General features: G+C 38.6%; 1 protein-coding gene across 3 annotated transcripts in view; it reads right to left on the bottom strand.

The window, feature by feature from the left end:
- Positions 1–4,884: 4,884 nt before the first annotated feature.
- PKD2 (polycystin 2, transient receptor potential cation channel) overlaps positions 4,885–23,518 on the bottom strand; it is a 77,742-nt gene continuing 59,108 nt past the window's right edge. For all 3 annotated transcript variants that reach the window (XM_054484443.2, XM_063663875.1, XM_054484444.2), the window contains 6 exons: positions 20,660–20,758; positions 17,171–17,292; positions 16,787–16,904; positions 14,576–14,739; positions 7,725–7,872; positions 4,885–7,229 (listed from right to left, as the gene is read on the bottom strand). In XM_054484443.2, coding sequence (XP_054340418.1) covers positions 6,993–7,229; positions 7,725–7,872; positions 14,576–14,739; positions 16,787–16,904; positions 17,171–17,292; positions 20,660–20,758 — 888 coding nt within the window. In that variant the 3' untranslated portion in view covers positions 4,885–6,992. The remainder of the gene's footprint in view (positions 7,230–7,724; positions 7,873–14,575; positions 14,740–16,786; positions 16,905–17,170; positions 17,293–20,659; positions 20,759–23,518) is intronic.

The raw sequence follows: 23,518 nt of genomic DNA, 5'->3' as shown, positions 1-23,518 counted from the left end.
AAACCATTCATATTAAACAATGCATAAGATTTTTAACGAATTTTAAGACACAGGACATGACGGAAGATCTGAATAAAGGGTGCATTATCGTGTTTCTGATATTGTAAAGATGTCAATTCTCCTCAAACCAATATATTCAACACAATTCAAATTAAATTTCAGTGAGACTTTTCCTTCTTTTTCCTCTCAGGAACCTATCAAACTTATTTTAACATTTATATGGAAAAAAAATGATTCACAAAAATAGCTTAGTCTGATTTTGCAAAACAAAAAATAAATCCAGAGAGGCATCACCTCACCACATCTGAAGATATACTACAAAGATATAGTCATAGAAGTCATTGTGCAGGAACAATCCTAGATTAGTAGAACGGGATAAAGTGTTCAAAAACAGGCACATATACGCATGAATCTGAAATATATTGACATCATGAGCTACTAAGGTAAAACGACTTATTTAATAGAGTGTTGACAAAACTGGCTCATTATGTGGACAAAAATACCTACAGACCTTTTATACAAATTTAAAACATTAAATGTGAAAGGTAAAACCATAAGTTTAATAAATAAAAATTTTGTGACCTCATGGTCTCTTGAAGACCCCCAAAACAATGAGGCAAAAACATTGATGAATTTTTCTATATAAAAATGAGGGAAACGTTGGCAAGTTATCAGGTGGATGAGAGATATTAACAGGATCCAGACTGATAAGGGATTAATATTTAAACAATACAAGAATCTTGTAACAAACAATAAAAAGACCTTGACCAGCAGAGAAATAGGCAATAAACAGAAACATACTTGTTTCCCATTAGATCAAATTGCAAGATTTTAAAGGTTTGGTAGGTAATTTACAAAGAGAAACCCCAATGACTAATGACTAGTTGAGGGGATGGATATTCAACTTTATTAGGAATCTAAGATATGCAAAATAAAATGAGGTCTCACTTTTAAAACAGTCCATTTAGCACAGATGAAGAAGCTAGATGGTACCAGTGCTGGTGAGAGTATGGCTAAATCCAGTTTTCTCATGTATATAACGGAATTGTAGGCTGGTGCAGTCATTCTGGAGGGCAACCTGATGGTTCTGGGTAGAGTATATGCCTGGGATTCAGCACTCCAACTTCTGTTATATATCCACCGAGAAACTTATGAAAAGTCAATAAGAGAATTTACAAAGATTCTTTTTTTTTTTTTTTTTTGAGACAGAGCCTCACTCTGACACCCAGGCTGGAGTGTAGTGCAGTGGTGCAATCTTGGCTCACTCTAACCTCTGCCTCCTGGGTTCAAGCAATTCTCCTGCCTCAGCCTCCCGAGCAGCTGGGACTACAAGCATTCACCACCACTCCTGGCTAATTTTTTGTATTTTTAGTAGAGATGGGTTTTCGCCATGTTGGCCAGGCTGGTCATGAATTCCTGGCCTCAAATGATCCACCCACCTCAGCCTCCCAAAGTGCTAGGATTACTGGCTTGAGCCACCATGCCCAGCCCAAAGATTTTGAAATAGAATTAGGGCCAACCATTCGCGATAGTAATGGATACTATGTAAAATGTGGCTGCATGCTAGAAGTACTACACAAACAACAGGATAACTTGCTAGAGCTACACACTGCAGAAGAAATACACCTTAATAAAAGCATTGTAAGAAAAAGAAAGGTCTATAGTATAAATCTATTTATTTAAACACATAAACAGGATTTATTTTTCTACATATCCAAAATTATCAGAATGGGCCCCTATGAGGGCAATGGCAGGAATGGGTAGTCTGGAGATGAAGGAGAGCATGTAATAGTGGTGGATAAGATAAAACGCCTAAAGCATTTATTGGGGCTGATGTGAGAAGCATATGGCACAATACACATAAAGGGACCTTCAAAAATATAAATTGTGTTGGAAGGCCGAGGTGGGCGGATCACGCGGTCAGGAGATCAAGACCATCCTGGCTAACACGGTGAAACCCAGTCTCTGCTAAAAATACAAAAACAAAATTAGCAGGGTGTGGTGTCGGGCGCCTGTAGTCTCAGCTACTCAGGAGGCTGAGGCAGGAGAATGGCATGAACCTGGGAGGCGGAGTTGCAGTGAGTGGAGATCGCACCACTGCACTCCAGCCTGGGTGACAGCACGAGACTATGTCTCAAAAAAAAAAAAAAGAAAAAAAACACAAATATATACATATAAATTGTTATGTACTCAGAATGTATTGTATTGGCAGTCTTAATGGTAAAAAAGAATTATTGACCAAGAAACTGCTTTGGTTTATATAAAGACAACAGATTTTGCTTGGTCTTATTCAAAGGAAGGGATTTCAAGATAAATCAGGCAACATATAATGGCCTGAACATGAAAACATTTTTATTTTGAACTCAGCATGAAACTTGGAGGATTGCTTTTCAACCCTTTAAAATCTTATGCTTGGATCAAATGAAAAAAAAATGTGTATTCTTCATTTAAAAAACAGACTAGGATAAAATAAATAAGGCATTAGAAAATTTCATCATGTGTTTCTAGTTTGTTTTTTCTCAAGTTCAAAGACTGGACTCAGATTAAACAGACAACAGTGAATAACTTTTGAACCTGCAACTGCACATTCAACTTAATGGTATGTTCGGATTTGTTTGATAAGCTAATAGACTGATCAGGATGAATAAAACCATTTGTGTTGATAGCATTAGCTCTATGACCATTCAATACATCTCTTAGAGTTGAAGTTCATAGGCGTTTGGATTTTCTGGGAGCACTGGCTGCCTCCATTGCTTAATGAATATTGCATTTCTCAAGGCCGTTTTGTTTTCCAAGCTACTGATGTCTTTTAACTATTACTTATAAATAGAAAATAGCTTATATTTTCAAGATAGCTCTTACCATGATCCTTCCATTTTCTTGGGTGACCAAATATTCCCAATGCTTCCTCCATTTGGCAGGGTCATGATGAAAGGTGCAGCATATTCAATTTTTTCATCCCTCTGGATGCAGTAGAGCTCAAGTGGCTTATAATAATACTGCCATTTCAATGGCGTGCCCTTACCTTCTTACCGTTACATGGTGTGATAAGGGACCAACGACCAGTGTCAAGACCATGTGTTCATATAGATTAACCTAATTATTACATTTCCAGATATTTCTCCATACAGAATTCCATGAAGAAATAACCAGATATGTGAAAAAAATTTATGTCGACATATGTTATTCATGGCATTAGAGGTAATAATAAAAAAAGGGGACAATCTAAATGTCCAACAACAGGGCAGATGTATTTTGGGTAATTCATATGAATTAAAAATGTATAACTTACGAATTAATTGACATGTATCACATATTCGTATATTCTATATATTTTTTAATTTTAGTGACAGGGTGTCAGTTCAGGCTGAAATGCAGTGGTAGTGTGATCATAGCTCACTGTAACCTTAAATTCCTGGGCTGAAGCAATCCTTCTGCTTCAGCTGCATAGCTGGGAATGCTGGCATGTACCACTATGCCCAGATAATTTATTTTTATAGAGACAGGGTCTCGCAGTGTCGCCCAGGCTGGACTTGGAACTCCTGGCCTCAAGCAGTTTTCCCGCCTCAGTCTCCCAAAGGCCTGGGATTACAGATGTGAACCACTGTGTCCGGCCTTCATAAATAATATTAATTTATATTGATTCACTCTGTAGTTATTAATAGAAATCAGGGTTTCATGGAATGTTTATGATACAATATGAAGTGAAAAAGCAGTACACAAAACTGTACAAATAATAGCCCAATTTTGAAATACAAACACAAAAGACTTTTAAGTAAGTATTGAGTTATCATTTGGCAACATCATTCTCCTTTATTTACCTTTCAAATTTGCAGTTGTCAAGAATTCCTTTCCTTTTTGCTGATTCAACAGATTGTAACTTGCTGAGCAAGTCACTGAGCTAGGTACCATAGTACCTCCTTCCATTTGTAATGGAAATTTCAGCTTTAAAGTGCTTTCATACATATATATTCTTACTGCACAAGCAAAATCCTATGAGGGAGACAAGTATTGATTTTCCCATTTGACAAATGAGGAAATAAGAGTCTTCAGAGAAACTGGACCAGTTGTCTTGGCATAATCACATGACTAGGAAGTATAGAGTGGGGACTGGAGTCTTAGCCTAGTGCTATTTTCTTTATGCTTTTAAACTTAACTGTTTTATGGGCGGTCTACATAGAGAGTCACCATGCGGCACAACTCCACGGAGCCCCATTTGTAGTATTCTAAGTGGATGGAATCCCTTAGGATTGAACAATGTGTGATCATACATAGTGTATAACGTGGGCACCTTGACCGTGTGGCACTTCAGTGTATGCCTGCTGGTTTTCATCTACCAGTGTCTGCATTTCTTTGCCTGCAGGCTTGCTCAGAAGCCAGCAAAGGCTGCTTTGTCTACTGGACATGCTAGGGAATTACTACCATTCTCCCAGAGTGGTCTTTCAACCAAAGTCCTGGCCCTTCAGCTGGGATAAGTCTGAACTGTTTGTTCTAGTTTGTCCTACACTGTTTCTCAGCATTTTACCACAGGAATTAGGCTTTGGCAGCCTATGCTGTTATGCAGCTAGACGACATGCCCCTTACTGGCACCTTCCCTTCTTCTACCCGTCTTTCCCACTCCACTATCCCTATTGCCTACACCTCTCAAATAAACCACCTGCCCTGGAATCTTCATTTCAGGAAAATAAAAACAAAAATGCCATAAATGACAGCCCTGCGCTTAAAGGCTAACTGGGTACCTGAATTGTGTAGCTGGTGTAATAAACAGAGAAATGTGCCAATTAATGTTTTTGGACATAGAGAAGGTGCCTTTTTCAAAGTCAAAGTCTCATGATAAAAGGCACATTACCTGTTACTACTTAGAAAACAGACAACTCTCACATCTGCTACTATATCAAGTTTTTATTAAGAAGTAAAGTGCTCAGTATTACACATTAATAACATTCTTGATTGTCGAGAAAGACTTGCATATGTAATGTCTTTTTAGTAATACCAGTACACAGGGAAAGATAACAGGGAAGAGATGAGGGGGGAATTCTCCATGACTAAAGAAGAAAAATATATGTAATTTATGGTTAGAAAGGAGGAATTCTGCAAAATTTTGCAAGTGAAATGAAAAACAGTACAATAAAAAGTATCATAAAAAGACTTTCTAGTGACCATATTTGATATATGGCACATGGTCGATACACATGGATACCACATAATAGCTGCACTTCAAATTGAAGTTTGTTTACATGTAACAACATGGTACATCTACATAAATACATACAGTCAATATCCCTGGAATGCAAACTTTAGCATGTAGTAATAAAGAACTTTGTGTAGCATATTCAAGAGAAAGTAAAGATAGAGATGAAGCCATGAGGAAAAACTTAACAGAAACCCAGTATGTTTCACTTTCAACCTGGAAAGGTCTATTTGCTTATGTTCTCATTGAAGATGGGACTGACATTCTACCAGTTAAACGAACAACTTGTGAATTTAAAATATAGCATTAAACAACAGGATTCTCTTGGTTCTCCAAGTGAGGGTTATTCAACAGCACTGCATGCTCTTTTGCTTATTAGCTCTCAAAATGTCACCTTACTCAACATTTCTGTAAAAGAAGATTTTTTTTTTTGAGAAATAGATTTCTCCCCATAAATTTGGGTGAGACCCTGTCGTAAAGAAAACAGTGTTGCTAACTCAAATTTTGGCTGATACTGTCTAATGTATGAACTTTTAATACCAAAACCTCTTTTTTATTAGATTGAGCTCCATTTGGGTTACAAATTCTAGTTTTGAAACACAGGATCAAGAAGAATACTGGAGTACTACGTTTTTTATTTTTGCATTTTTTGTAGAGATGGAGTTTCGCCACATTGCCCATGTTGGTCTTGAACTCCTGGGCTCAAGTGATTCGCCTGTCTCGGCCTCCCAAAGTGCTGGGATTATAGGCGTGAGCCATCATACCTGACCGAGTACTATATTCTTTAAATAGTTTAACACCAAATGCTTTATGAATTTCAAAACTTTCTTAAAATTTTGCTTAAAATGAACATAATTGTTGGATAAAAACTTTCAGTGCATACTAAAAATTTAGTGAGTTGGTCTTACTAGATTAGTTATAACATTAAATTCAGTTGCAAATGAGTAGAGCCACATGGGAAAAAGAATATGTAGATAAATCTTTATGCTAAACTAACCATTAAAAGAAATTAAACTGAGTGACAACTTAGGGCTCCCTCCAATTCTCCTGTGTTATGGTTAGAGATGCCATTTTATCCTATAACTGATCTTTGGTGGTTTTACTCAGCTTATTCAAATTAGAGCCAAAATAATGTAAAAATTAAGTGATACAGTTAGTCCCATAGACATCAGATACGATCAACTTACAAAAAAGCATAGTATTTAACATTCATCTTAACCATTCACACAGATTCTATCATAGTGACTACATACCCATTCTATGATTTGGAGTTCTTTTCCATTTTATCTTTTAGAAAAGTTTACCCCAGGAAGGTAGTTGAAATAAAAGGCTCCTTTCTTAAAAGAAAGCTATGTATTAAGCTCATGAACTATGCCAGAGTGGAAAGGAATGCCCCATTTTCCTTCATACACTTGGAAAAAAATAACAATACTGATTTTTGTGACTGGAAATGAAACTCAGAAGCCCTTTGACAGTTTTCTAGCTTTAAAAGGCTACTTCATTGTCAACTGAGAAGACTCAGTCATGGTGGCAACTCGGCGTACCACTCAATATACATCATGAAGATTTCTTTTTCTGTACTCAATATTTACACCTAGATTTCTTACATGAGAAAAAGAAAAAAAATCTTTGAACCATGGGTAAAGTTTATATAAAATAAATTAAAGTGCAGAAGATTAGCAATCGGTCACAAAGACTAGCATCCTATGGTGGTCAGGGCATATAAATAGTGTGCTCGTTACAGCAATTCAGGACAGCTGCTTCCTCACTTATTAGAAACACACATACTAAAACACACATATCATACGTGGACATTAGAACTCCCATTTCCACCTGCACCTTCCATGCCTTCTGTAGACTGGGAGGAAGATGGGCGGGAGCTTCTGGGGCGAGGCTGACCATTTAGTCCCACGGGCGTGCCTAAACCATGACTGATCTGGGAAGCTGCATCATCGGATTCCCAGCGTTCCAACTCTTCACGCACTAGCCGTTCCATCTGTTCCCTATGGATTTCACTGTCACGACCCAGCCTTTCATCCTAAAAAGGGAAAAAGAAACCGGTGTTGGGGGCAGTAGAAGGAAATGCCTTAGGAAGTCCAGGGACCAAATAATCTGTAGTTTGGTAAGGCTGGAGATTTACAGCATATAATAGCAAATCTCAGAGTTGCTGGAGTGATTTTTCACTTAATTCCACCGTGCAGTGAAGGCAGGACCATTAGCACATGGAGTATTAAGAAAGTAACACCTCCAGATTATCATTCTATCTGTAGTTATGGAGAAAGATAAACATCTCAGCGTAAGGGTCAGACAATATGACTACCTTGATGTTTTATAGAAAGATATTTTATAGAGAGTGTTTCTGTTTCAGAGAAAAAAATCTGAAAATGAGAGTAAATGGAAACATCATTGTGAATTTCTATAAATGTAAATTTTTTTTACTCTTCTTCAATACTTCAAATACAACTGTCACCGACATAAGTTTTCATTAATAACACCATGCTCAGCGTGGTGTTTTCAGCTCATGACTACTTACCTCGGCCACCCCATCCAACAGCCTTCCCAGCACCTCCCTCCTCTTCAGTTTGGCTCGCTCCATAATCTCTAGCTTCACAATTACGGCGTCGATCTTGGACACTATGCTGCCGATGGAATGCTCCATCCGGTCCACTCGTCTCACCAGGCTGCAAGGAAAACACAGTACAGAGGGACAAAGTGCTTGTCATTGTCTTTTCAGCCCCACTGGCTTTTCAAATGGAAGTGCTAAGATTTTTTTCTTAAGCAATACAATCATTTGAAACACTTTCTAAGTTGTCTCAAGCTTTACAGATTAACTCTCGGATGCCGCTGGTGGGAGCCTAACTTTCCTGCAAGTCAGCGCATATCAGAAGTCTTAAGATTGTATGCCTAACCCTTTATTTAGACATTCCATTTTTAGAACATTTTCTAAAGGAAAATTTTATATAAGTATATGTGTAGTTTTTGGCTATAAAAGAGTGCTGCTTCTTAATTGCGGATCATTGAAAAATGGCTACGTCAAACAATTGATGAGGGGGTATGGCATGATGGCTCATGCCTGTAATCCTGGCATTTTGGGAGGCGGAAGTGTGCAGATCGCTTGAGGCCAGGAGTTCGAGCCAGCCTGGGTAGGATGGCAAAACTTCATCTCTAAAAAACAGGTGGGCATGGTGGCATGTGCCTGTACTCCCAGCTACTTGGGAGGCTGAGGTGGAAGGATCACCTGAGCCTTGGGATGTTGAGGCTGCAGTGAGCCGTGATCATTCCACCGCACTCCTGCACTCCAGCCTGGGTGACAGAGTGAGACCCAGTCTCAAAAACAAACAAACAAACAAACAAACAAACAAAAAACACCCAACAATTGGTAGGAAATTAAATAATCATTGTTCATCCATACAATAAAATTCTGAGGAGACATCAGACATTATACTGTGGCAGACTATTTAATAAAATAGAATTAGATTTACAATATATTAAATAAAGCTTGAAAAACAGTATGAAAACAGCATGTTCACTTACAATTCTATTATTTTGGACTTAAAAAATGTATACAAATACTTTAAAAACTTGTAAGCCAAAGACAACCTCTGCAATGGTGGCAAGAGGGTTCTGTAGACTCTCTCTTTAGTGAAACAACTGTAACTGTTGAAAATTATTTTTTAAAACTCAAATATTTAAAATTTTCTAGAAACTTTTAAGGGTGTACAGCAAATGAAAAAGCATTTATTCAAGAAAATCTGCTAAATTTTTGTATGAAGAGATTCTGTGGCACTGAAGCCATAATCTGAGCCTTCTCTCCTGTCCCCAGCTCATGTGATAGAAGCACAACTTCACATGGGTGCAGCTAAGAGCACAGGGCTCCCTCCTCCCCCAGCTTCCAGTCTAGGGCTACAGTATCTCCCAGGGAGGGGCAGGCTGCCAGCATCTCTCATCCTAACATTTTCACTCTTTTTTTTTTTTTTTTTTTTTTTGAGACAGAGTCTTGCTCTGTCGCCCAGGCTGGAGTACAGTGGCGTGATCTTAGCTTACTGCAACTTCTGCCTCGTAGGTTCAAGCGATTCTCCTGCCTCAGCCTCCCGAGTAGCTGGGACTACAGGTGTGCACCACCATGCCCAGCTAACTTTTGTATTTTTTTAGTAGAGATGGGGTTTCACCAGGTTGGCCAGGCTGGTCTCAAACTCCTGACCTCAGGTGATCCGCCCGCCTTGGCCTTCCAAAGTGCTGGGATTACAGGTGTGAGCCACTGTGCCCAGCTTTCCCACTCTTGTTAAAAAAGTTTTTTAAAGCTTTTTTTTTTTTTTAATAGAGACAAAGTCTCGCTATGTTACCCAGGTTGGTCTTGAACTCCAAGTGTCAAGTGATACTCCTGCCTTAGCCTCCCATAGTGCTAGGGTTACAGGCATGAGCCACCATGCCCAGCCTCAATGTTCCTACTCTTTTTTCTTTTTTTTTTGAGACAGAGTCTCACTCTGTTGCCCAGGCTGGAGTGCAGTGGTGTAATCTTGACTCACTGCAACCTCTGCCCCCAGGTTCAAGCAATCCTCCCACTTCCGGCTCCCGAGTAGCTGGGATTACAGGTATGCACAACCAACCCAGTTAATTTTTCTATTTCTTGTAGAGATGAGGGTCTCACCATGTTGCACAGGCTGGTCCTGAACTGCTGGCTCAAGCAATCCTCCTGCCTTGACCTCCCAAAGTGCTAGGATTACAGGCGTGAGCCACTGTGCCCAGCCTGTTCCCATTCTTAAATGCATGTTGCAGAGGTTCTAATCCTGTTAAGAGTGGCTAAGGGGAATGGGACTCTCTTCTTCCACTCAGTTCCCACTTGTAGGGTGGAGTTTCCATGCCAGAAGAAGCAAGGTGAGATAATCAGAGACTGCCATCTGAGCCCAGTGACTTGTTTATAAAGCAGGATGTCACAGAGAGGTGGGCCACTGTCCCTGGCTCTGTAAGGCAGTAGCACAGTTTTGCTCATGGGGAGACACAGGTCATAGGAATATAGAACTCTTCTCAAGTGAACGGATTTTATTTGGAATAAAGTGTGAGGAAATTAAAGGCTAAGGATGCTCTTGAAAACAATGGAGATTGTGGGGATAAGCATTTTAGAGGAATCTGGTAGCCTCATGAGATAAACAAATTACCAGCTAGTTCACCAGAGAGAACCAGGGAAAGAGACAGCTAAGAAGACAGTTAAAGACTGGCCTCAGGGGCCAGGCGTGGTGGTGCATATCTGTAAATCCAGCCCTTTGTGAGGCTGAGGTGGGTGGATTGCTTGAATTCAGGAGTTTGAGACCAGCTGGGGCAACATGGTAAAACCCCATCTCTATAAAAAATGCAAAAATTAACCAGGCATGGTGGTGTGAACCTGTAGTCCTAGCTACTTGAGAAGCTGAGGTGGGAAGATTGCTTGAGCCTGAGAGGTTGAGGCTGCAGTTAGCTGAGATTGCACCACTACATTCCAGCCTGGCAACAGAGTGAGACTCTGTTTCAAAAAAAAAAAAAAGACTGGCCTCTAAAACTAGTCCTGCAAAGAGGCCTGAATTTAAGTGGATCAGACTGTGGAGCAAATTATATCCCAAGGCATTTTGGAAAACAATAGACCAATCAGTAAACAATGAAATGTAATAACTGGGTCTAATACTCACAGAGGCAGGAGGTATAACAAAGAGGTCAGAGAAGTTAATGAGCACCCTGCTAAAACCACTGTCTTCCCAGAGTGACTACGTACACAGCCACAGCTGTGCCCTCTAAGGAATAAAGTCAGAGGCAGACACTGTGGGGAAACAGACTGTATGAAAAAGTAAACGAGCAAAGAGCAATAAAAACAAGTCCTGGGGAGGAAAGGGAATCACTATCCAGAGTTCCTACAATATATTATCTAACATGTCCGATCTTTAACAACAACAACAACAAAACAAAACAACAACAAAAAACAAAACAGAAAAACAGGAAAATGTTCCCATATACAAGAAGAAAAAAAAAAGACAACTGAAACTGTCTTTGAGAGGGCCCAGATGTCAGACTTAGCAGACAAAGACCTGAAAGTACCTATTATAAATATATTCAAACAGGTTAAAACAAACAAACAAATAATAAAAAAACCCCACCATGGTTAAAGAAATAAAGGAGGCTGGGTCCAGTGGCTCATGCCTGTAATCCCAGCACTTTGGGCGCCTGAGCAGGGAGATCACTTGAGCCTAGGAGTTTGAGACCAACCTGGGCAACTTAGACCCCATCTCTACAAAAAATAAAAATTAGCTGGGTACAGTGGCTCATGCCTGTAGGGTCAGGTACTTGGGAGGCTGAAGTGGGAGGATTGCTTGAGTTCAGGAATTCGAGGCTGCAGTGAGCTAGGATCATGCCTAGCCTGGGTGACAGAGAGAGACCCTATCTCTTAAAAAAAAAAAAAAAAAGGAAGTTATGATGACATTGTCTCATCAAATACAGGATATCATCAAATACAGAATAAAGAGACAGAGATTTCTAAAAAGAACCAAATAGAAATTCTGGAGTTGAAAAGTATAATAAATAAAAAATTCAGGCTAAGTGCAGTGGCTCATACCTGTGATCCCAGCACTTTGGGAGGCCAAGGCAGGAGAATCACTTGAGGCCAGCAGTTTGAGACCAACCTGGGCAACATAACAAGATGCCATCTCTACAAATTTTTTTAAAAAAATTAGCCAGGTGTGGCAGCATGTGCCTGTAGTCCTAGCTACTTGGGAGGTTGAGGCAGTAGGATCATTTGAGCCCAGGTGTTCAGGCTGTAGACAGCCATGATTACACCACTGTACTCCAGCCTGGGTGATGGAGTGAGACCCTGTCTCTCTCTCTCTCTCTCTCTCTATATATATATATATAAAACTATATATATAACTATTATATATATATAAAACTAACTAACTAACTAGAGGAACTCAACAGAGATCTGAGCAAGCTGACAGAAGAACAAGTCAGTGAACTTGAAGATAGATCAATACAGACTATGCACTCTGAAGAACAGAGAGGGAAGAAAAATGACGACAAATGAACAGAGCCTAAGAGAAATATGTGATACCCTTAAGCATATGCATAATGCGGGTCCCAAAGGAGAAGAGAAAGTGAAAGAAGCAGAAAAAAACACTTTCTAAGTAGGATGAACTCAGAGATTTATACCCAGACGTATCATAGTAAAAATACTGAAAGACAAAACCAAAAAAATCTTGAAAGTGGTGAGAGAAAATTGAGTCATCATGTACAAGGGGACCACAGTAAAATTAGCAGCTGTCTTCTCATCAGAAACAATACAAGCCAGAGGAAATGAAGGAGAAAGAAAAGCATTCTCAGATAAACAAAAAATGAAAGAATTCATTGCTAGCAAACCTGCTTTACAAAAAATACTAAAGGAAATTCTTTATGCTGAAAGCAAGTGACTCCAGATTGTAATCAGAATTCACATGAAAAGACAAAGAACACTAGTAAAGATAACTGCGTAGGTATAAAATATAGTATATATGTACATTTCTCCTTTTGTTCCTTAACTGATTTAAAAAGCAGTTGTGTAAAAATATGTACATAGTTGGATCTGAAGGTCTATAATAGAAATGCAATATATTTGACAATAATAGGAGGTAGGCAGTAGCAAAGCTGTATTGGAGAAAGAGAATGACGATAGATGATAACTTGAATCCAGAGGAGCAAAAGAAGAGAATTAGAAATGGTAAAAAAGTAGGTTAATATACAAATTTATAAATATATACTTTCTCTTCTCTCAGCTTCATTAAGAGATATAAAATTATATACTATATATTATACAATGTGTTATAAAAATGTAATATTGTTCTAACAATGTGATTTGCAACATATGTAGATGACTATATATACATATAGATAGATGAATATATAGCACAAAAAGAGGGAAGAGGAAAAAAGCTAAATAGAAGTGATATTTCTATATCTCACTAGATTCAGTTAATACATATCTGAAGTAATTTTTCATAAGTTAATTGTATAAACTAAGTCTTAGAGCAACTCCTAAGAAAATGACTAAAAAAATGAAAAATCATTAAAAAAATTTAAATGTTAAACTTGAAAATATTCACTTAATGTACAAGAAAGCAGTGAAAGAGGAACAAAAAAAAGTAAGCTAGAAAACAAAAAATAAAATAGCAGACAGAAATCAACTATATCAATGATAACATTAAATGAATGGATTAAGCAATCTAATCAAAAACAGAAATTGTCAAACTGGATAAAAAGATAAGATCCAATTATATGCTGTCTACAGGAGAGACATACTTTAGACTCAAAGACATAAATAAGTTTAAAGTAAAAGGATGGAAAAAGATTTATCATGCAAACAGCAACCAAAAGAAAGCTGGAGTGGTTACAGTAATATCAAACAAAAAATACTTAAAGAATTTTACTAGAGATAAAGTGGATAACATCTTGTAATGAAAACAGGGTCAATTCTTTTTTTTCTTTAGCCTCATCAAGTTGAGAGAGAAAATAGGGTCACTATATTAGGAAAATATACTAGTTATAAATATGTATGCACCCAACAACAGAGTTCCAAAATACACAAAGCAAAACCTTACAGAATTGAAGGGATGAACTCCAACTAATAATACTTGGAGACTTTAATACCCCACTTTCAAACATGAATACCACATCTAGGCAGATCAACCAGGAAATGAGAGACCTGAATAAAACTATAAACAAAATAGACCTAATAAACATCTACAGAACACTCCATTCAACAACAGCAGAATATTCATTCTTCTCAAATGCACAAGGAACATTCTTCAGGACGAACCATATGTTAGGCCATAAAAATATATAGAAACATTGATAAACACATGCAAATAGAGACACAAACACTGATATATTAATAAACATTTTTCATTCGTAGAAGTATGGGAAATGTTAATGTTTTCTTTTGCTCTTATTTGCTAATTCCTATAGTAAACATATTATGTAAGAGACAAAACACCAATTGACAAGGTTTTTTTTTGAGACAGAGTCTTGCACTGTCGCCCGGGCTGGTGTGCAGTGGTGCGATTTCGGCTTGCTGTAACTTTTGCCTCCCAGGTTCAAGCAATTATCTTGCCTTAGCCTCCAAAGTAGCTAGGATTACAGGTGCCCACCACCATGCCCAGGGTTTCACTATGTTGGCCAGGCTCATCTCGAACTTCTGACCTCATGACCTGCCCGCCTCGGCCTCCCAAAGTGGTGGGATTACAGGCATGAGCCACTGCGTCCGGCCAGTACAAGTCATTTTTAAAAGCTGGATGATTAGTAATGGAAAGGAGTGAATTCAGAGAGATGAGGGAAACTGCCTGTTCTCATGTGGACTCTTGTCAACGCAAATTCTGCCAATTCATTTATACTTACACTTGAAACTCTTCGTAAGAAACGCCACTGGAAATGCTTCCCCTCCTTCTGGAGCTATGTCCGCTATCTTCATCATCATCCTCCTCAGAGTCATCCAGGCTTCGAGGGAAACTTCGGCTGCTCATGGGACGTGGTAAAGAACTGTGATCCAAATCCAGGTCCTCCTGAAGAACAAGGGGTCACTGAGTGAGGAGCAGAACACTGAGACCCCACAGAAGCCTCACCAAGGACTTGGGCAAGCAGAAACTGGATGCATGCCATTTACCTGGGATTTCTTTGTATTTAACACAGGCTGGGACTCCTGCATTTTTCAGTTTCATAGATTGGCACATTTAACTAACAGCAAGGAATAGCCAACTTTTTGTTTGAACAAGAAAGAACATTAAAAACACAGCAGGCAAAGAAAAAACTAAATGAAGAAATATGGGCCAGGCATAGTGGTCACACCTGTAATCCCAATACTTTGGGAGGCTGAGGCAGGAGGACTGCTTGAAGCCAGGAGTTCGAGACTGGCCTGGGCAGCAAGGTGAGACTCTGCCTCCACAAAAAAATCTTTTAAAAATTAGCCAGGCATGGTGATGCATGCCTGCAGTCCCAGCTACCTGAGCTACCTGGGAGGTTGAGGTCGGAAGATCACTTGAGCCTAGGAGTTTGAGGCTGCAGTGGGCCATGAACCATCTTAAAATAATAACAAAATAAATAAAGAAATGAAGAAATAGATTACAGATTGAGTGTCCCTTATTTGAAATGCTTGGGACCAGAAGTGTTTTGGATTTCAGATTTTCAAAAATATTTTGCAATGTTTGCATTATACTTACTGGTTCAGCAGCCCTAATCTGAACACCCAAAATCCAAACTGCTCCAATGAGAGCATTTCCTTTAAGCATGACCTTTGAGTATCATGTTTGTGCTCAAGAAGTTTTAGGTTTTGGAGCATTTGAGACGCACATATTTGGGTTAGGGATGCTCAACCTGGATCACCTTCTTTTCATAAAAGATAATACATTCAACAGCTCCTAAGTAGGAAGCATGTAATGTCAGAATAAGAACTTTGTCTAAATAGAGCCCTGTAAAAATTTTCCTTATTTTCTTTATGCTTAAATTTCACAGTGACAGGAGAAGTCTGTCACCTACTAGCACTGTTCTGTGGAGTGGCATTTAGAAACCACTGTCCTAGACTTCTCATAGGAAAGCGGCTTTTGTAATAACATTCATCTGTGTTCTCTGTACCTCAGCTACCACAGATTTTTGTTGTTGTTGTTTAACCATTTATTTTTGAAAGTTAATGGTAAAGCTTTGAATTTTTTTTTCTGACTATAAAAGCCCACTTATGTTTATTTTTAACTATTTTGTAAAAAGTATTCAAATGGAAGGCGGCTGTTAATTTTATTATAAATGTTAATAATTTAGGAAAGGCACGGTGGCTACCGCCTGTAATCCCACCACTTTGGGAGGCCAAGGTGGGCAGATTGCTTGCAGTCAGGAGTTTGAGACCAACATGGTGAAACCCTGTGTCTACTACAAATACAAAAATTAGCCGGGCATGATGGCGTGCGCCTGTAGTCCTAGCTACTTGTGAGGCTGAGGCAAGAGAATCGCTTGAACCCGGGAGGTGGAGGTAGCAGTGAGTCGCTATTGTGCCACTGCACTCCAGACTGGGAGGCAGAGCAAGACTCCATCTCAAAAAGAAAAAAAAGTTACCAATTTAAATAGCCACTAACTAACCAGAATAATTTCACATCTCTTGGCAAGTCATTTTTTGTTTTCTTCACTCTCACGGACATTGTGGACTCTGCAGCTACTCAGGCTCTGCAACTAAAAGAGAACTTTTCAAGCTAATTACCAGCAAGCTTAGGGCCCAATTTGTAGCCCAATCTTAATAAGCATATGTGTTTTTATGAATGCATTTTTAAGCTTCATTAATAATCCATTATTTTTACTTTTGTTTTGCTTGCTTTTCATTTTGACTTTTTTATATCATGCTAACCATCCATTTTTATACATAATTGTGTTATATATTCTTTCTGGAATAAACAGAGTACTAACACATAAACCGACTGAGAGAGAGAGAGAGAGAGAGAGAGAGAGAGAGAGAGAGAGAGAGGTGGGGGATGGGCAAGAGACTCAATAACCCACTACTTCTATAGTGTTTGATACATCTGTGGTGTTGTAGGTACCAAATCATATCCGGTTCTCCTAAACCAGACCCACCCTCTCTTTCTCCAAGTCGTCTCTCATCTGTTGATGTTCATGTTCGGTCAGCTCTTGGTCTCCATCTTGGTCATACTTTGTGAATATTGCCTCAATCTCTGCATCAGTATGGCCCTTCCTGAAATTAGAGAGAGGATACAGATAAAACTCATTCCCTGTACCCAGTTCACCCTAAACACAGAGACATCAAAATGCAGGAGGAAAGGAGAAATCACCAAATGGGGGCAAGTTTTCCTCGTTTAACATGTTCCAGAAAGATACCTGCCTCTGGAAAAAAAAAAAAAAAGTATCTGTATGAGCCCTTGGGCTAGAAATATTCTTATCACCAGGAATTTATCTTTAGAAGTAGGAATTTTTCAGAACCTCGGGAAGCATGATTCTCACCCTTTGAGATCTTGTCGAAGTTCGTCAAAGTTTAACTTGCCTCCTCCTTGCCGCAGACTCTCTGAAATGTCATCCACGGTATTTTTTTTCAGTTTTAGTTTGACCAAAGCTTTATGGTAGCCCTATCAGAGAGAGAAAAAATAAAAGACTTGGTTTAGTGTATTCTCCTTTTGCATTTGTTTTACTTTCCATTCACAGTAGTAACTACTATAAACCTGGTATACATTGGCCATTCAACAAGTATGTGCTGGATGAATGGATAATTAATGTATCCAGTTTTCCATTAAATACTTGTGGAAGAGTTACATGGAAAAAGTCAGGGTCTTTCAGTAAGTCATGAAGAACTAAGGGTCTTTTACTCATATGTGTATTCAAGTTTATGTGATAGAAACAAAAATTACTATATATGCGATAGTTGTCTGCCTCAGAGCATAAAGTACTGTGCAACAGTTCTTAGGAATACCAAGAAACCCGAATCATGAATTGCATCTTTATTTTTTATATTATCTGTCTCCTAGACAGTAATTTCCTTAAGTGTGTATAAACAAACAAACAAACAAACAAACAAAAAACCCAGTGAAATGTAGATGAGGATTTTTCCTTTTTTTGAGACAGGGTCTTACTCTGCAACCCAGGCAGGAGTGCAATGGCATGATTCTGGCTCACTGCAGCCTCGACCTCCTGAGCTCAAGTGATTTTCCCAACTCAGCCCCCAACAAGTAGCTGGGACTACAGGTGCGAGTCACCACGCCTTGCTATTTTGTTTTTTTGTAGAGACAGGGTCTCACCATGTTGCCCAGGCTGGTGTTGAACTCCGGAGCTCAAGCGATCTGCCTGCCTCGCCTTCCAAAGTGCTAGGATTACAGGGGTGAGCCACTGCCCCTGGCCGAGGACTTTTCACTAGCAAACTTTAGACCTGACCTTGCTTTGCACATAGTGCAGCACTGTAAGTGACCATGCAAGCTGAAATTTTGCAAAATGATCTGAATAATCAGTGGGAAGAATTACAATTGTTCTGTGATCTTTACAACTTTTAATCAAAACATTAAACACTCCCTTAGTGTCAGTTATAAATGTATAGGGAGCTTAAAAAAGAAGAAAACTAATATTGATTTAATACACTAAAATGTAAAACATTAGAAACATTAAAAACGAAAGTGTTTTATTTCTTTGTAAAAAATGTATCCAGAGTGCTTTTAACAGCGCTTGCCTTGTTTTCATTGTATAATATTACACTGTACACTTTACAATGTGGAGTGAACTTCTTTTCTATGCATTAGTGAATTGTCATATTCCTTCTTAAATGTGGATCAGCTTCCAACATATTTTTCTTTTCTTTTATTTATTTTTGAGACACAGTCTTACTCTGTCACCTGGCTGGATTGCAGTGGTGCAATCTCAGCTTACTGCAACCTCCACCTCCCTGGTTCAATCAATTCTCGTGCCTCAGCCAGTTGAGTAGCTGGAATTACACGTGTGCACCATCATGTCTGGCTAATTTTTGTATTTTTAATAAAGACGGGGTTTCACCATGTTGATTAGGCTTGTCTCGACTTCCTGGCCTCAAGTGATCCACCCACCTTGGCCTCTCAAAGTGCTGGGATTACAGGAGTGAGCCACCATGTCCAGCCCCAACATTTTTTCTTTTGTACTTTCATTATTGTGAAATATGTCTAATAAGAGTTCCCTTAATGTGAAGTTTTTTGCAGGCACCATTTCCTCAAGACATCTTCATCCGTTTTATCACAGCTATTTTCCTCATTTAAGTTGATAGACCTGCCCTAAGTTCTTCTGGCTCCATATCTGGATCTCTTGAATGATCGCAGTGTCAACACTCCCGTTTCTTCTTCACTCAGCTATTTCTTCTATAAATCCATTACTCTGTTTTGAATTTCACTTCCAGTGTTACCATTTTTCATTTCTTTGCTAGCCCATTCTCTTTTTCTTTTCTTTTCTTTTTTTTTTTTTTTGAGATGGAGTTTTGCTGTTGTTACCCAGGCTGGAGTGCAATGGCGCGATCTTGGCTCACTGCAACCTCCACCTCCTAGGTGCAGGCGATTCTCCTGCCTCAGCCTCCCCAGTAGCTGGGATTACAGGCATCTGCCACCACACCCAGCTAATTTTGTATTTTTAGTAGAGATGGGGTTTCACCATGTTGGCCAGGCTGGTCTCGAACTCCTGACCTCAGGTGATCCATCCACCTTGGCCTCTCAACATGTGTGAGCCACTGCACCCATTCTCTTTTTCAATTACCCATTTTTGTAAAATGTCACATGGGCTTATTACTGGAACACAAGGAAGCAACACTACATGCTTTCTTTGTGAATTGGATAGCAGATGTTCAGTGACCAATTAGTAACAGACTGAAAATAGTGTCATGACTGGCCAGTGAGCCTGCTCAGCCTGCACATTTGTTACTCAGGTAACTGATGTATACACTGAAGACCTAGCAGTGGAGTTTGTACTTTGCGCTGTTACTCAGAGTTAATATACTATGATAACTGAAATTTGAACTGTGTTGTTGAAGGTGGTATTACATAACAAAACTGGGGTAACCGAAGTTTGTGTGTATCAGAATTGTGCCAAGTGAGGAGTGCTTGCATACACACTGGAGATTTGCTAAAATGTAAGCAACTGTTATGCAGAATCAAGATAATGTGACTCTTAGGTCCCATCCCAAGGACTTTGTTTTAAGAGGCTTAAGTTTTCTATTATAACATATATCACAGACAACATAATCCTAAGGCTTGGACTAATAAAAAAAATTACAGTTAAGGAACCACTATGACTTAGCAAAATGATGTTGGGAAACAAACTGTGTATTTTGAATGTGGTTATTTGTTGTTGTATACGTTTTATACTTTAAACCAAATAAAGAAGTTACATTGAGAGAACAAAGAGGCCCAACTTTCCTGTCCTGCCCTTCTATTTAACAATGAAACCCTTCCTGAGAAGGTGCGTAAGTAAAAGTTCTCAGGCCCCAGGCTATGGCCTGAATTCATGAATCTTTTCCTTTGCTTATTTTAAAACTGCCGTGGAAGATCAAGGGTAAAGGGTGAACTACTAAGTATTTTCCTCTAAAACTTTTTATTTTTTTAAAATGGTAATTGAGATAGAAGAGGTGGAAATCCCTTTATATAATCTTCCCTTCTAGTTTATTCTCAACTCAGGATCCTGAAGTGAGAGCCAGCTAGAGGAGATGTCAAAATAATAAAGGTGATGAACCTTCAGCTCAGCTCTTAGAGTGTCAAAAGATTGTTGAGAATTTAATTCCAGGGCATAAAAGGATTCCCAGAATTAAAATTCGAGATAGCAGTATATCCATCAAGACTCCAAGATAGGGAACATTTAAATTATTCCTGAAATATAGCAATGTATTCTTTATTTCAAACAATTTCAATGGATCAATGTTGATTTGAAAATCTGGGTGAAACAATGCTCATTTTATGTCAGAAACAGAAGAATTCTGAGAATTAAGGCTTTTCGTACCTTTCTGATAAGATCTGAGAGTTCCATTTCAGCTTTCTGCTGTGCCAAGTCAGATTTCACTTCAGAGTAAGTATCATTGATGATGGCCAAAAACATATTCTGTTTGTAAATGAAAGGAGGGCAAAAATTAAAGGAAGAAACATAAATATAATTTGGAAATATCAATCAAAAAATTGACCATGCCTTTTTGTTTATCCTTTTTTTCCTAATCTGAGTGCTTTATGAAGACGTAAACTTATTATTTATTTATTAAAAAAAAATTTTTTTTTTTGAGACCGAGTCTCACTGTGTTGCCCAGGCTGGAGTGCAGGGGTGCAACCTCAGCTTACTGCAAGCTCTGCCTCCTGGGTTCAAGCAATTCTTGAGTCTCAGCCTCCTGAGTAGCTGGGATTACAGGCATGTGCCACTACGCCTGGCTAACTGTTGTATTTTTAGTAGAGACAGTTTCACCATGTTGGCCAGGCTGGTCTCAAACTCCTGGCCTCAACTGATCTGCCCGCCTCAGCTTCCCAAAGTGCTGGGATTGCAGGCGTGAGCCACTGTGCCCGGCCTGATGTCATAAATTAATAGTTTTGCTGCCACATGTTTTGGGAAGATTATTTTCTTCGTTAAGTCATGCCACAGGAAAAATTTTATGATATACTTTGTGAAAAGATACAAGAATAAAATACAACAAAATATTAATATATTTACCTATGAATGGTGAGATTATTTTATTTAATATTATTTTGCTTTACATACACTACTGGAGGGTATAGAATTCTAAAAAGCTCTTCAAATTTCAACGGTTAACACAGATAAGTAGAATTGTATGCTTATTCCAAGTTTTTTTGTATAATCATATATGAAATTTACAGAACACATTTTTAAAGAGTTTAAAAGGCTGTTGCAAATAGGAATACAGCAGGCCTAGTAGGGAGATGGTAAAGAAAAAGTTTCTGGAAGAGAGACAGACTTTGGAGTCAAGCTAACTTGGATTTCAGTCCTAGCACTGCTAAGATTGTCGCTCCACTTTTCTAAGTCTAATTTTAAAGAATTATTTATTTGTTTTACATTAATAAAATGGGAAAAATAATAGTATCTCCCTTACATATTTGTTGGGCTGGTTAGTGAGACAATCTATGTAAAGTGCTCAGAACAGGTCTTGATGCAGGTAAGTGCTAACCTAATTGATAGCTACTATTACTATTCAGTAATGGTGAGTTCATTTTTCTGACCTTTCCCTTCCACAGTAGTAATGGTTTGCATTTCCAACAACAGACTTTCTCGAAGCACTGTATCCAGGAGATCAGGTCCCCCCCACTTTTTTTTTTTACATGCTCTTCCTTTGTTTTTCCTTTTTAACACATAACTGTGGTTTGCAAGTATTTCTATTTGATAATGTCTGTTTTCCCCACAAGTCTGAGGAATCTTCATAAGGGCCGAATCAGGCTGTTTTCCTTACCCCGGTACTGGCAGTATCTAACATACTACCTCATAGTACACAACCCACAAAAAACACTACAGTGTGTATTATACAGTATATATAATATATATATACAGATATAGTGGCTTAGTAAATACTTATTAAATGATTGAGAAATGAACAAATGAGAATGCTCTTATTTTAGTGGGCTATGAATCTCTGTATTAAGGAAGAATATTGTTTACAATTCTGTAGCAGAAATGAGAATAGAATATAGAATACATATAAGTTTTTGACTAAATGCTCAATTCCAAGTGCAGATAATTGCAGTCCAAGTAACACCTTCTACCTTCTCTCTTCCAACTCAGGGATCTAATGTTCTATTTTTGATCCAAGTGGCTGTTAACTAATGCCTGCCAATACCTTAATTGAAATGGATCAAACTCTGGGACCTCTAAAGAGATTTCAAAAAATAGAAAGTGCTTGAGAAAGGCTCTTGAAGGTGTGGGAAGAGGAAGCTAGCTCACCCTCCTCTCCATCCTGTCTCCCGAGGTTCCCTGAATTATCATATGGACATCTGCACCAGGATGTCTTTCCTGTTGATGTGGGGAAGAGTGGGGTTATCCTGGTTCAGCTGAGCCACTTCATAACACTGTGCCTTCTTGTTAAACAGGGGCAATAAACTAATACCAGGCAATCAGCTCAGAAAGGTGGCCAACCCTATGCTCAGCTTGTCATTTCCTTAAAGACAGGTTTGTATTGAAAGTAGGCTTCTATCTATGTATGTGTCTATGTATGTATGTATGTATGTATGTATCTATCTATCTATCTATCCATCTATATCTCTGGGAGGTGCAAGGAGAACAATTCTTTTTTGTGCAGTCGTACAAAAAACAATTTTAGTATAAAGACAGAAACTAAGAGCTTCTTTTCACGTTCTGGTGACTGATCTGGTAAGATGACTGAATACTCTAGATCTGGTAAGATGGCTGCCTACTAAAGGACCACATTTAAACAATTCCACATTTGAGCCTTTCCAGTTGCCACGACTCTATCCATCCTTTGTTTGGCAGATTGATAAACGGAGAAAACTAGGTGGCCTGAGATCAACTGAAGGGTCAGGTGCAGGACTCTCGATTCCTGCTTTTTGCCTTCTTAGTAGAGATTCAGGTACTCTAGAATCCGAAGTACCGTCAATGGTAGAGTAACACAGGCTTATTCTTCTCTCCATTGTTTTCTTTAATATATGATAGGAAGAAGAAGCTTAACAGGTATAAGTTTAAAAATGAGCCATAATCCATGCATACAGCAAGATACATATGAACTTGAATGATATTCCTGACCTTTTCAGTCCTGTTAAAGTACAGCTAGGGAACACACCTTTGTTTTATACCAGAGGCTGTGTCTCCCCGGAAAAAAAAAATTTTTAAAATAGGAAATTAATACAGTACATC

Source organism: Pongo pygmaeus, chromosome 3, assembly GCF_028885625.2.
Source record: "Pongo pygmaeus isolate AG05252 chromosome 3, NHGRI_mPonPyg2-v2.0_pri, whole genome shotgun sequence".
In the NCBI taxonomy this organism is placed as follows: Eukaryota; Metazoa; Chordata; class Mammalia; order Primates; family Hominidae; genus Pongo; species Pongo pygmaeus.
The sequence above is the reverse complement of the archived record's forward strand: the minus strand, read 5'-3'. Positions and strand labels throughout refer to the sequence as shown.